The sequence below is a fragment of the Columba livia genome, chromosome 2 (genome assembly GCF_036013475.1).
Source record: "Columba livia isolate bColLiv1 breed racing homer chromosome 2, bColLiv1.pat.W.v2, whole genome shotgun sequence".
In the NCBI taxonomy this organism is placed as follows: domain Eukaryota; kingdom Metazoa; phylum Chordata; class Aves; order Columbiformes; family Columbidae; genus Columba; species Columba livia.
This window is the reverse complement of record NC_088603.1, coordinates 139,125,148-139,139,631: the sequence shown is the minus strand read 5'-3', so window position 1 is coordinate 139,139,631 and position 14,484 is coordinate 139,125,148. Positions and strand designations below refer to the sequence as shown.

The 14,484-nt window shown below is 42.6% G+C and overlaps 1 protein-coding gene across 3 annotated transcripts in view; it reads left to right on the top strand.

Moving 5' to 3' along the window:
* Nucleotides 1-12,034, top strand: part of NIPAL2 (NIPA like domain containing 2) — a 54,332-nt gene extending 42,298 nt beyond the window's left edge. Inside the window, exons 5-9 of one of the 3 annotated variants that reach the window (XM_065054071.1) lie at nucleotides 3,643-3,778; nucleotides 6,173-6,261; nucleotides 7,993-8,056; nucleotides 9,378-9,472; nucleotides 9,788-12,034. In XM_065054071.1, the coding sequence (XP_064910143.1) occupies nucleotides 3,643-3,778; nucleotides 6,173-6,261; nucleotides 7,993-8,056; nucleotides 9,378-9,472; nucleotides 9,788-9,882 (479 nt within the window). In that variant the 3' untranslated portion in view covers nucleotides 9,883-12,034. The remainder of the gene's footprint in view (nucleotides 1-3,642; nucleotides 3,779-6,172; nucleotides 6,262-7,992; nucleotides 8,057-9,377; nucleotides 9,473-9,787) is intronic. The other 2 variants (XM_021280780.2, XM_065054070.1) reach the window with 2 other exon arrangements.
* The last annotated feature ends 2,450 nt before the right edge of the window (nucleotides 12,035-14,484 follow it).

Genomic DNA, 14,484 nt, shown 5'->3' with positions numbered 1-14,484 from the left:
TCTACTGCTTGCAGGCATATATTAAGAATTTGCCACCACCCCAATGTGGTTCCCATCCTTGTCTTCTCACTTGTCCATGAAACTCTGATAGTACACCACATTTCTTTGGTTGAAGTGAAAGGTTCTTGAACTGTGCCATTGAAATCAACTCAACAGGTGTATATTTTCACTGAGTTCAGTGGGCACATTATCAGTCTGCAAAGACTTACAAAGCACATTTCTGATGGAGTTGGTCATGAGTGTTTTGATAAAACAGAATTTCACTAAAGTTTTCTATTTACACAACTTGGATTTGACTGAATGTGAAAAACCCTCACAGATTCACTAACCATCTTCCTTCAGATCCCTGACTGGTTTCTTACCCAACTGAAAAGCTCAGACTTCCAGATCAACTTTTTTGGGACAGTGTCCGTATTTAAGTTTCCCGGTGTTAGGAACATTAGGATCTGTAGCTCTGCAGAAGCCCTGAAGGTTTTCCATGCTGCCTGCACGAGGCAGAAATTGAAAAGTCCCAAAAAGCTTAGGTCCAACTGTTTAACTGCTCTTAGTTTGTAGGAGCGAAGTGTGAGTCCAGCCAGCCCTCAGCTCCTAGCAGAGAGTCCGGGAGCATTGGCAGACCTCACTTGAGCTGCTCTTCAGCTTCCTACCCTGCCATGAGGAGTGTGAGGCACTGCACGCTCCTGAGCAACGAGCAGGGCCAGACTTCTCGTCACATAACTGGAAGCCTGAAGATCCCCAGATGGGCTTCTGCACTTGACTGCTGCAGTTCTGGGCAGAACCACTGCCTCAAGCAAGGTCAACACGTGGCTCCGGGACACCTGGGCCATTTGGCTGTGTAGCCCAGTGTGCTTCTTTAGCCATGGAGCCTGCCAGCCCTGATGCCACCAGCGCCAAAGGGATGCATGGAGCTGAACAGCAGCAGGGCTGTGAACCCGAGCCCCAGCAGGCACCGATTTTGGTTTGGTGGTCAGGCTGCAATCAACCAAAAATAACAATTTCATCTGGTGGCTGCTGGGGTTTTGGTGAGCATATGCAGCTTCAGGAAGAATGTGTCATTATTTCTGTTCTGTTAAAAAAGACATAAACAAACAAATCCTGGTTCATGGGAACTTTTGAAATACTGAAAATTCCCTCAAGCAGCAAACCCAGAACTGTGGCTGGCTCCAGTTCCTGCAGCTGTCCTGCTGCCTGGCAGTCCCCACAAAGCTACGCTTAGAGTCTTCTGCTTGCTCTCTGACCTTTCTGCTGAGCGAAGCGATGGGGGCTGAGAGGGGCCCGGCAGCTCTGCTCCCAGCTGTCTGGCACATGTGCTGCCCCCACACGGCCCTGCCTGTGGGAGGGGGTGAACAAGGCTTGGGGTCTCTGTGCAGAAAATTCTCAGTGGCAGGTCATGCAAGAGGATTTCTGCCTTCTCTCAGACCTGCACAGGTACATTCCTGGTGCAGGGCTTGTACAGATGTAAACGGAATGTAGAAAGGTCTCTTTAAAAAGAGGGCAGCCTTTGTGCTTAGTTGGACATGAGAGCTACTCTAATAATGAAGAAAATATGGAGGTCATAATAAAATCTGCAAATGTTTTGCTTAGTACAACTTTGCAAGTTAATTTTGTGAGAATTATCTTACCTCATGTATATACTGGGAGCTATCATAGATTTTGGGGAAAATATTTCAAATTTAAGTGGGATTTCTCAGTTTCCTGCCCTAACAGTCAGAAAATGACGTCATTTGTCACACTAGCGTTGGGGGGGTCATTCTATCAGAGACAGGAAAACCATCTCCTAGGTTTTGAAACTTATTCCAGGGTTACTTTAACTAAAAAGATCATTACACTTTTCAAAAACAACCCAAACCAAACCAACAAAAAACCCCAACCCTGCTGCTTTATTTTCACGTTTGTTAAAATTTTGAGGGGTGGAAACTGTCCTTTCATCAGACAATTTTTCAGCAATCTTTACCCTTAGTTGGACAATTCAAACTACTAATTTTTACCTGTCAGTGTTCTTTTAAAATAACTCCTCCATGTTCGACTACAAATCTCACATTTTTTGTAGGCTGCTTGTTGGGGCTTGAGTGTATTTTTTGGCTTTTTAGAATATCATTAGCACCATTGCAGGCCAGGATTAGACCCCCTCTGCTCACTTTTACTGCTGTGTTTGTCAAAACGCTCCACCTATTTCCATTACAGAGCAAGAAGTGAAGTACTAGGTGGAAAGGTTGTCATGAAAACAGTGAATTTCATGATGGTGAACGGTATCAACACAAGATGTATGCAACTCTTAAACTCCCTCTGAACTTTTGGACTTGCCATAAGAAAAATGCTTGCAATCAAAACCACAGGCATGAATCTGTTCTTCTTCCCCCATCTTTTCTCCCAACCCTTGGCCTGAACTCTTTGCCCAGTGCAGATCTTCTTGCCAATCTGGATTTTGCAGTTATGGGAGGCTGAATCAGACTGCCAAAATCCAACACCTTTTGTCTCTGGAAGAGGCTGGAACTGGGTTCCAGCTGGGGGACGGTGCTCCTGACGATTAGTTGCCTTTCTTCAAAGGTCATCTCCACATCATGACACTTCTTATCTTTTTATGTTTCTTTTGAATTTGTTACATTTTACTTGCAGTAATCACAGCCTACTTCGGTTACCTTCAAAGCGAGAGCGCCCTCTAAAAGGAAATCTAAAGAAACAGCTGAACTGTTGGCCCCTTTTCTGAAAGATGTGCATTGCATGACTCCTCTGAACTGGTGACATGTATTGAAACTGTTGTCTGAGATTTGTTTGTGGTGATGCAATGACAGTGATTAAATGGATTAAAAACACACTACTGAAATACTCTATTCTGTGAGGTAAATCCAGAAAATGGTCCTAAGAGCCTGGCACTGAAATGAAATGCAGACCTCTGTGTTGGTTGTCTGCTCTCCATGTCTACATAATCCGTGAGGAGAGTTAGATGCTCTGGGATGTGATCCCAGAAGTCAGCTTTGGCTGGCATTGGCCAAGTCCCATCCCAGCAGAAAAATCCTGAGGGTGAGGAGTTATTTTAGGCCGTCAGTGCCACATGCAGGCTGCTACTAGGAGGTATCCCAGCTGCTATGCACAGAGAGACCTCTCAGACCTCTCCTGAATAATGCAACTTACGCTCCAAATTAGCAATTGGAGCTAAACAAAGTATATCTGGTAGATGTGGAGGCTGTTGTACCATCTCCGACTGGAGATGTGTTTAGGGAACTGGACCAGGAGTGTGAAATGGATCCAGTTCTTTCCTCACCCTGAGCTCAGCTGCTGTCACGCACAGAGACACCGGCACACAGAAGTCCTACCTTGCAATATTTTATGTGACTCTAACCTCAGCTACCCAGTTGAAAACGAGAAAATGTTGGTAGATGCAGGATTGCAGACCTCAGTGCTACAAGAACTTAAGAGCAAAACACAAAGCACACATGGAGCTAAGCCCACTCTGACATTAGACAGTAGCTTCACAAGCATTTGTGAAATCACACACTTGGTTTTAGGTGCCCAAATCCCACCTCAGTGTCTTTTTAGGTGATCAGACCTGTGGCTCTGACCTGGTACCTTATTCTTTCTCACCTATGCGCTGAGGTCACTGGTGTTTATCCTGCCCTGCTAATGTCTCCCTTTCCCTTTCAGCATCCCTGACTGTCATTGCTGTAAAGGCTGTGGCCAGCATGATAACACTCTCTGCGAAGGGGAAAATGCAGCTAACTTATCCTGTTTTCTATATCATGATTGTTTTAATGGCAACTTCTTGTGCTTTCCAAGTCAAGTAAGTGAGATTGTACTTATCTCCTAACCTTTGTACACATTTTATGTCAGTTTTATTTGGTACTGACATCAACTCCAGATACAAGTTGCACTTAAAGGCAACAAATTCCTGGCAGAATCTTGACAGGTGCATGAATTGCCTACAGTTGATTATATTGTTTATTTAGGCTTTATTTCTCAGTTTCTAATTGATTATTATAGATGCTACCTCCTCTCATTATCAACTTATACAAGGTCTTCTAGTTTTGACACAGGTCTTGAACTCATTAAATGAACATTATGTTTATGTAAATTTGGGGGGTTTACTTTTAGAAATCTTCACTGCCGAATAATCAAAAGGCCGCATTTGCCCTCATTGTGCATCTCTTTTCCCCAGCTTATGCCACTAGTCAGACTGAAGAACAGAGTTTATCCCAACTTTCTCTCTGCTTCTGTTATATCTGCATGTTGCACTTTGCTACCCTGTAGGTCTGTACGTTTTTAGGAAATAGTTAACTTCTGGTGTGCAGGGGACATTGGAGTTTTCCCTGCTGGCCTCTGGCCTGTTAAGTGATAGTTTTATGCTGCCTTTGCAGATTGCTGGGGGTGGCAGCATAGTAAAATATGGCTTGCAGCTGAACAGAGAGTCCATTCCCTTTCTGCTGATCCCTCTGCTTCAAGTGCTGATAGCATCATTCAATAATCTCATCTAGACTGCTCCAGTGCGAGCCTTGAGTGTTTACTTGCATGATTATGTTCCAGTAGAACAGCCAACCCAGCTTTCTCGTGGCAGAACATACCATTCCCATGTGGAACCAGAAAGTCCGTGCATTATTATGCAGTGATTCTCCATAGCTGACTCAGGAACTCCCCTGTAACAGATTATAGAGTAATTTATGTCCAGCTTGTCTTTCCTGGGAGAACAGCTCAGACCATTTAAAAAAGGAAATAAAAGCTTCGTAAATAGGAAGCTGCTGAATTGACCTCTCCTTGCCAGTTTTTTTTTTCTTTCTTTCTTTTGCTGGGTCAAAATTAAAACAGAAGTGAAATGTGCCCATTTTATTCCCTGGGCTCAATGTCTCTTCTCTCTTGGACACATTTTCCAACAGAGAAAGTGCTGTCAGTCTAAATTTTTCATTTTATTTGTTTCCTCTCTTATTTTATTTGACTGTTGTGCATTAGCTCAGAACAGCCTGTGCTGCAACATCCTTCTGGTTTCAATGCTGGGCCTTAGTATCACTGTTTTAGTCCCTAAGACCGAGTTTGTTGCAAATGAGAGAAAATAATGAGGTGTTTTCAATGACTTCAAAATCCTGACTATCCTGTGGATATGTAGGATTTCTTTATTTTTAAAGCACCATGGAGACTGTTCAACAGTTGCTAAAATAACCATGCAATTATTTTAATGGCTAAAACAGATCCAAGCTTGGATTTTTACTGTGCACATATATTGTACCAGTGAAACATTTAAGTATGGTTCTTTTTATAGGTTTTGAATACACTCTGCAGCCTCCTGATTTTTCTTTTTTTGGTCTGAAATGCACCGTTCACATAACAGAGTATCTGTCGGTGCATCCAAGAGTTCACACTCATGATTCATCACCCTGTGGGTAAATGTTGATAGCTGGGGTCTCCATACAAGTGGGTTAATTGCTTTGCCTTTTTCATCCACGGATGCAGAGTGTGCAGGCTGCTCCATGTTCAACATTTTGGTCCTGCAGGTTTGTGTGCAGTGTATGCTCCTGTGGCCTAGCACACTTTTGCTCATCATTCTGGTGAGGTTTTGTATTGCCTTTCTGAGAAGCACAGCAGAGTTTCCAACCTAAGGAGCACAGGCTTGGAATTACCTTCCTGGACTTTCCCAGCAGGACAGAGTGTGTCTGGGGTATGATCACATGGATAAACATACAAATATGTGGTTTAGCCAAGTTGGATTGAGCAGTAGCAGCAGTGTGAACTTCAGCAAAGTGAAACAGTTCATATGAGAACTCATGTGTTCATGTCTGTGCTGGAAATATATCCTTACACAATCTATTTAAATTAGAGTAACTTGTCCCAGGCTGCTCACAGGCAGCACTGCTTCCAAGAGCCAATGCAGGCCATAAGCAGTAATACCCTAGCATTCCTCTCTTATCCATGGCAGACAAAATGTTCCGTCAGTGGTTCAAAGCACTCTCCAATGACAACCTGTGGCCAGAAGAATCCACACCAGCCTTCTTACTTTTGCCTATTTGTACTCTGCAAAGTCAAAACCAGAAGGTAAACTCAATACACATATGCATCTGTCCAGGGCTACTTGCTGTTGTGGCAAACAAGTGGCCACATTTATCGTTAAACTGACATAAAGTGGCTTAATCTGACTTCAAGGGCAATGAACTTCCTGTAGGCATGAGACACAATAATGCTTATCTTCCAGGTTCCTGAGTCAAGCAATGCATCTGTACGAAGTGACAGCAGTCGTGCCCATTAATTTTGTATTCTTCACCATCAGTGCCATTATTTCAGGTTTGTTTCTGACCTTCTGCCTCTACACAACAATTTTCTAAACATCAGGTTTTCAAGAATTACTGCCTGTGAACAGGAAAACAAAACAGTCATGTTTGTCTTCACAAAAAGAAGTTTTTCCTAAGTGACAGGTGTTTAAGTTCTGAAAAATGAATAAGTTCAGCACTTTTGAAGCAAAACAAAAATAATCAAATTCTAGCATTTCCAGAATTGACAAGTACAGTTTACTGTGCCTTGCTGGCTTACTAGAAGAACCTGCATTTATCCCAGCCTAATCCTGACATCCAGTAAATGTGTTTACCATGTGCACACCAGGCTCTCCATATCCGAACTGGTAGAGCAATTTTAACAGCCTGGCAAACTACTCAAATGACAACCAGCTGTGTTTCATAGCAGTTAGTGTATATTCCATTTCAGAAGGTGGAATTCTAGGTTAAGTGAAGGAAATAAAATTACTCCAAAGACTTTTTAAGCATTTAACATTTTATTCTGGGTGAGAACTTTGAACTCAGCATTGCTAAAGAGGGACTGCAAATCTTGGAAACGGTGCGCAGCATAAGAACATGAACTCGGAGGACGACTAAGATGCTGTATCAGCAACGAGCCAAAATGATCATGTTGTTAGAACATTTATGACTCATTTTAACACACACTGGGGGCTTTCCTGTCATTGCTGTGCAGGAGTTTCTCATGCAGAGCTGCCATTAATGAGAAGGGGAGTTAGCTTCATGCACAGATTGCCTCAGCACCTGTGTTAGAAGAGACCTACACTTTGTGACCGAGAGGAGGCTTGTGCCAAAATGGGGTTGTGCTCTTGTGACCATATGGGGAATTTGGCCTTGTGCCTCCTTAAAAGATCAAGTACCTATTCAGGAATGGCTTAATAGCTTTGAGACTGGATACACATGCATTTGCACCAGGTTAGTTAAACCAGTGTAGGGCTTAGAAGAACAACCTCTGCTGAATCTTGCTGAGGTGCTCGTAGAAGGTACCTCATTTCATGATTCTCCCATTCCCAGTTACAGCCTTTGAAGATACAGTCACACATCAGCTGCACTGTTCAGGCTCTGTCGTTTCTGAGCAAAACTATGCTCATCAGTGGTTTAAAGCTGCTATAATATACTTGGCTGTGAATTGGGGCAGCTGAGATCCAGATACACATCTGGCTCTGTCACCTCCACTGCAGAGGTGCTAATTCCTGGAAGAAGGGTGACCAGAAAGAGCCAGTGATCCCTTCAGCCAGAAAGATTTGGTAAACTTGGCTGCTGGAGCCCTTAACTTGGTGTAAACATCAGGAACACAGCTAGTTATCGAAAGCCTGTTCCCAACTGGAGTTAAGATGTCCACATGATCTGTTGGAGTGGCTTAACTAAATCCACAAAGAACCTGTTATCTTATTGCTATGACTCTGCTTGTGAATAAGACCTTGGGTTTGACCTGCATAAAAATTGTTGCTGATAACGCAAAAAATACCTGCATCTGTGCAGTTCCTAGCACAGCAGATCCTCCAACCTGAGAAACTAAATCTCCAATCCCATGCAGTATCTTGAGAAAGCCTAGATAATAGAATATGGGCGCGTAAAGTGAATCCATCACCATGTGTGTTAATACCTTATTTGGGATTTTTTTTTCTCCATTTGAGCATGACACTGTTCCTGACCCTCCCTGCTGTAATTCATGTCACTTGGAAGCTAGTCAAGATCTGCAATTCTTGTTTCTGTCACATTCCAGGGGTCATATTTTATCGGGAATTCCAAAGTGCAGCTTTGCTGAGCGTGTTCATGTTTCTGTTTGGGTAAGTGTATTGGCCTAAAATCTGCACCAACGTTTGTACAGAAACAGCATTGACTTGTGGAATCCTTTCTTTTCTCAGTAAGAAGAAACCCGTCTTGTTATTAAAGTATTATGGAATAGCCATTATAGTAGGATAAAAAAACATTAAAGGAAAGATTGATGTCTGTGCTTTGGGAGTTTGGAGGCCTGGTTTTGAATCCAAATATGTAAAAATGTGAGACACTTATGAACTACTAATCTCACGATGGAATGAAAAACCAGCAGCATGTGTTCCTCCAGCAGGAAGGAGAAATCACTGCTCTGCACCAAAGATCATGTTGTGGGGGTGCTTTAATAACTGTGAGAAATCTCCTCCCATGTTGTTACCTTCCACTTGCGTGTCCGGCTGGTCTTTGTTGCCACCAGGTATTAGCAATTATGTGAGTTGCTTGCCTACGGGGCAGCACTATGGTATCTCTCCCTCATCCTCCTGTGCCAAGAAAGACACAACATGCTGAGAAACTGTTAACAATAAATGTTTGAAGAAGGTCCTGGGTGTTGTGAGAGCAGAAACCTTCTTCTGCCCACAAGCACAGTTACAACTCTGGGGACAGATGACAGTTACTTGATATAGGGTGTGAGATGGTTAAATGCATCTCCCACGACTGCTGGTGAGACACCTCTCACCACCACGCTGTCAAACACGTGGGCTGATAGCTACGGATGTCTTCGTCTCCTGCAGCTGGACTGGAGTAGGTGCACACAACTGCTACCTTGTTTGACTGCAGAAAAAGTGGCAGAAAATGGAGATGAGCAAATTCAACCCATGTATTTGGCAGGCAGGAATTAGTGATTGTGTATCCAACACGGAATGGATAGAAGATTTATCCAAGCATAGCAGTTTCTCATTGCTCCTGGCTTACAGCTTGCCCCTGAGACACACACTCAGATGAGAAAAACAACGGAGATGTTGATTGTCTGCAGCTAGACTGAGTTGTTAATGAAATTGCAAACACTAGAATGCTAGCTTAGATGCTCTGTGAAGATTTGCTCAGGGATTCAAATGTTGTGGTCTCACACTCACAGGCATTTGATTAGGTACATATTACTGAAAGTATAATTTTGCCTGCGGAGCCTTTGGAACTGATAATAAAGCTTCAGGAGGCAAAAACTAGACTGAAAGGGAGCCCAGGATGAATTTATAGAGCTGCCAGGAAGAAAAGTTTCTTTATAAACTGAGCAGCTTGGGTTTGGAAGTCCTTGAAAAAGAAACTTGGAAAGAAATTCTCATCTCAGATGCAGTGAACTGTTTCTAATGATACTATGCCACTGTTATTTTGCAGGTGTCTTCTATCTTTCCTTGGTGTATTTGTAATTGAAAGAAGTAAAAAAGAGGAGCATTTACATAGTCCTTTTATTGACTGTGGACATATTCCTGGTAAGTAGGGCTTTTTTTCTGTCTCTCTGTTTAAAAATGAGATATCAGATAATGAGATGACCTAGGAGAGTTGAGTCACAAATATGCTCTGGTCATATTTAATAAATATACTGTTCCCTTATTTTCTGTGCCTGTTCCCAACAGATTTTTCAAAGAATCTTTCAGACTTTTTCCAAGCTATTGTTACAACCAGTCAAATGAAAACAATGATTACTGGAGCAAAGAATGTTTAAATGATGGATTGTTGGGGGATTTGTTTTATTAAAATTCTTCACAGAGTTGTTGTTTTTCCCTTCTCTCACACCATTTCCCTAGGACAAAAATTGACAGGCAAAGTACAACCAGATTATCACAGTTCACGCTATGGCACTTTGAATAATGAAGATAACTCGGTGAAAAGTCAAAGCTGAAAGAAGAAAGCACCTTGCATGCCAATCAACAGGAGAAACGCCACTGGAACAAGGATCAACAGCACCTTTTTGTCAGACATATTCAAATATATGTTGAACTCCTGTGTGTTGATGAGTCATGGTATTATTTAATCCTACTTAATTTATCCCATGGCTCTCCCAAATGTGTTCTGAAGATAAAGGAAGCCTTAAGAAAAATTAAATAACCATTAATGAAACAGAACTTTCTTCTAGTATCAATGCCTCTTGGGGGTATTTTTAGAGTATTAATTGCTTTGAAAAGCAAACAGGCACAGGACGTGATTATAAAAATTCCCCTTTGAAACTCCCTAAGTCTGTATAGATGTTTAAAGCCAAAGGTGGCAAATGAGAAGAATTTTCATAAGTGACTTCAAAGCATTTTGTTATATGTATAATGCCTTTAAAAATATGTTCCTTCCTGTTCAGGAGTCAAAACCATGTGCATATATACAGTATACATAAAGATGTACAAACAATGTATAGGGGGAAAACTCTGGTTATCTTTTGCCATCAGATCAATTCTCTTATCTTCCAAGGAAACAAATATTTGTGTGAGGAGGGGGATGGAAGAGAGCATTTGCCATGTACATAGTCAGGCACACACATGCACACATTTGTGGTACCCAGCCAAGGCAGAGCTAGGGAACCACACTTGACATTTTACATCTTCCCAGGAGAGTCCTGCACACTGCGCTGGACTGGGCTGGGCTATAATATCTGCTAGTATAGCCTGGGATTTAGCCTCTGTTTTCTGGAAAATGAGGTTTTAATAAAGAACCTGCAAAGTTCCCCAAAAGGAATGGAGTAGCCAGGCTCCCTCCCTTGATGTCTCTTGGAAAAATACTCCTAAAAAAGAAAAGCAGGACACCTCCTGCCTACTTTCCTAAACCACTGGTAATCCTGGATGAGGGAAGGCTCACAGGATCACAAAGAGTCACAGTAACAGTACAATTTTTCCTTCATTAAGTTGTAGTGTCTCCACACTGATTTGAAGAGCCAGCAGTGGTGGGAACCATGGCAATACAGGCTTTGTGTCCAGCTTTCTGTGTCCCCCAGTCCCAGCCTCCTGGCCAGAAAGCTTCTTCTGGACATTCACTGTGGGTCCACCTACCCCTGCCTGGTAGCGCAGATCTGCCTCAGCCACCACAGTGGGGGCCAGACACCTCCTTTGCACAAACAAGTGAAAAGTGCTCTTGAGAAGTGTCTGTGTTTTAGACAAGATACTTCTTTCAGGTTTGAATTACTCTGCAGTATGGATAGTGGCCATGGGCTGTGTGTATTTTGTTCTGGGGGATATGAAGAAATCAGATCTCTTTTTTTTCCCCCTAGTAATTGTTTATTTCACTTCAAAGTAAGCACAGTTGAAGATCTGTGAGACAGTTTCATTTCAAACCCTACAAAACACACACAGAACTGTGTTTTTTCCTATGCAGCAGCATCCGGGGGTCTGGGGCGTGGGGCAGGGGGTTGTGGAGTTTTTATCCAACGTGGATCTTTTCCAGCTGGCATAGGACAAGACTCTGTGTCTGCACCTCACTTATACCAGCTGCTTGGCTGTGGCCTTCCTTTACCCTCTTACAGCTTGAGTTCAAGTTTCTGAAGCTTAAAATTAAAAACAAACAAAACTAAGGACATTCTTTTTGTATGCTTTCTCCAGGGAACAAGGGCACGCCTCTATCTTTTTTTTGCAAGTCAAATTTAAGCCACTTTCAAAGTCTCAAGTGAGAGTATCTGCTAAGGATGGAAATATGAGCCTTACAGTTCTCCATTTTGTGACCTGAGAAACAAATGTATGAAAGGATTTGGGTTTACTTCTTTTTTAAATTATTGGCCTTGGGCATCTTTCTGATGGCTGTTTCCATGATTCTGAAGGGCTGGAGGACATAAGGGTTACCATGTATAGTATTTTCTCTTAAAAGCAGGAAATCAAAAATAAAAATCTTTGACAAAAGTTAGTGTTTATTTTAAACTACTGTATTTCTTCTTGAACAACATTTCTTTTCTTTCTATGGGTTTATAAAAAAATTATAGGGTTAAAATGTTTCCTGTAAATTTGAATGTATTGAAATTAATGTATAGGGCAAAACACTGGTGAGAATTATGTGCAATTAAAACTTGTGATTTGACAAGATTTTTGAGATGTGAGCATATTCCAACTAATGAATGTATTCTAAGACTGGAAAAACTCAGTGATGAGAATTTATTGCTGCTCTGCCAAGAAAGCAACATGATTTGTTTCAAGAATCAGTTTCTAATCCACATCATTTTCAGATTCTGCTTGCAATATTTAGGTTGCAAACACCACAGGCAAATGCCTGCTAAAAGAAAAGCCTTTTCACTGGAACACACACACACACACCCCAAAATAATCTCTGGAGCCCGTCTCTTTAATAATGAGTTATTTGCTTGCAGTGTTTTTCCTGACATCAAAAATGTGGGCCAGACATAAGCTGCAAAACTTGCACCTGCAAACTGAGCTTTCTTGAACAGATCCTCCGTGGGCTCTGAGGAAATCAAACCACGGGAAGATGTGGTGGCCAGGCAGTGGCTTGTGTGGTCCCCAGGCTCCAGCTTGGGATGTTTGACAGACCAGAACCAGCAGGACTCGTTCAGCACTTGTTCCATGGCTGGTCATGGTGTGGGAAGAGATGAAGTATTAGCTGGCCATGGGCCCGGAAATGGGAGCTCTGGAGGCCATTTTAATTTCTGCCATAAAATATTAGGATGCATTTACCAAATGGTTTCAGCTGGTAAAAAAATACATTAATTTTGGACTGGATTGCATTTTTGCCCATGGTAGGGGCCTGACATTCTGGCAGGCTTATTGCCTGCTGCTTACTACAGCCCAGCTTTTGGTGGACTCACGTTTTGCGTTTAGGGACAGTGGTCACCTAAAACTAAAGGAAAGAGGACATTATAGGGGATTGAGCTTCTATGCTTTGAACCTCTGGTTTCATGCGCCTGGTGAGTTGCTTGAATGGTTCAGTGCTGCTAAAATTCTCACCCTCTTTTTCCTGGCTGAGAGGTCCTGCATGGTCTGTGGCTCTCTGTGAGTCTGTTCTGATCACCCACCCTGCCAAAACCGTCTGCTTTCTTCTCCCTGCTGCTCTGTCACTCTGAGCTGAGCCAACCAGGCTGACTGGAGCGTTGGATGGGAAGGAGGGGAAAAGGAGGAGAGGGAGTGAGACCTCTCTTCTTTAGGGAGAAGCATTACATGACTTCTCTCCTTCTTAGGAGCTCCAACGTACAGCAAGCATCCTGCTGAGCTCACTCCTCATCTGTCACCGAGTCCCAAAGGCAGCAGTTGAGAGCTTCCTGAAGCACTTTTAAGTGCCTGACTCCTGAAGCAAAACCCTGAGTGTTGAGGGGCTCCACAGGGGCTAAGATGGGCATCTTGTGGCTGAAGTAGTTTTCTAAGTTCAGGTAGAAGCCTAGACGTGTGTCTGACTATACATACAACTTGTGCTAAGGACTTATTTTTTCTTTTCATCGTCTGTTTCCTATAAGGTGAATAAACAGTGCTGGAAGAATGGACTGGGACCAAAAGTCTTCTGAACACTAGATGGTCTCTCCTTGCAATCTTTCCTTCCAACCCACCTTATCGTGGCAGAGCAGCAATAAATTCTCATCACTGATCGTTGGTGGCTTGCAGAGAAAAATATTGCCTCTGATAATACTGGTGTGCAGATGATTAGACTGAGCTGTCTTTCAGTTTGCCCTTTTGTTACAGTTCTCTGAGGTTTGTCCTTTTTCTTGTTTAAATTAGTTTTATTCCTTTTGGAGAAATCGGGTAGACCATGTTAGCAACTAGCTCAAAGGAGAGAGAGGCTAAGTACCATAATTATTATTGGAAGAACAAGCTGGAAGATTTACAACCTGGGTCCACTGGAGGAGAAAAAGACAGGGAAATGTTTAGTGCTCTGGATTCTCAGGAGTCTGAGAAATCCTGTATTAGCAGTGTTTCAGGGTTCTGTGGTAGAATTAGGGATATCAGTGAAGAAACAGTGATTCTATATCTTTTTAATGTGTTTTTAGTTTAGCTTTTTTTTGGTTGCTGTTTGTTTTTTTAACTGATTTGGAATTGTAGGATGACTATTTGCTGCATAGAGAAGCGGAGAGGGAACAAGACATTCCCTTGGCAGATGGGAGATATTTCAACTTTTTGAAGCTGGGAGAAGTGTAGAGGCACCTTCCAAGCACTCTGACTGAAGTAACCATTGAGTTATAACATATAAAGAGGCAGCACTGGAAAATGCATCACTACCTATTAAGCAGTCATGACCATTTAGGAAAGATCCTTGTCCTCTTGTGTTAAATCTGTTCAGAGCACATGTGGCGGATCTGGCCCTTTAGTTTGCACATGAACAGATTTTTTAAACATGCTGAAACAGACTCTGGGGTCTGGGACCCTTCAGCGTCCTATCAATGCCTCTTTGGCATGTACTGTCTCCCACGGAGAGATCTTGCCAGGTCCTCTCTGTGTGGAAATTAGACTGTGTAGTGGGTACACACCACAGGCTTACTCTGAGAAGAAGATACAGTACTGCTGGGACCTTCCCATGAGCTGGAAAGTGTTTATAG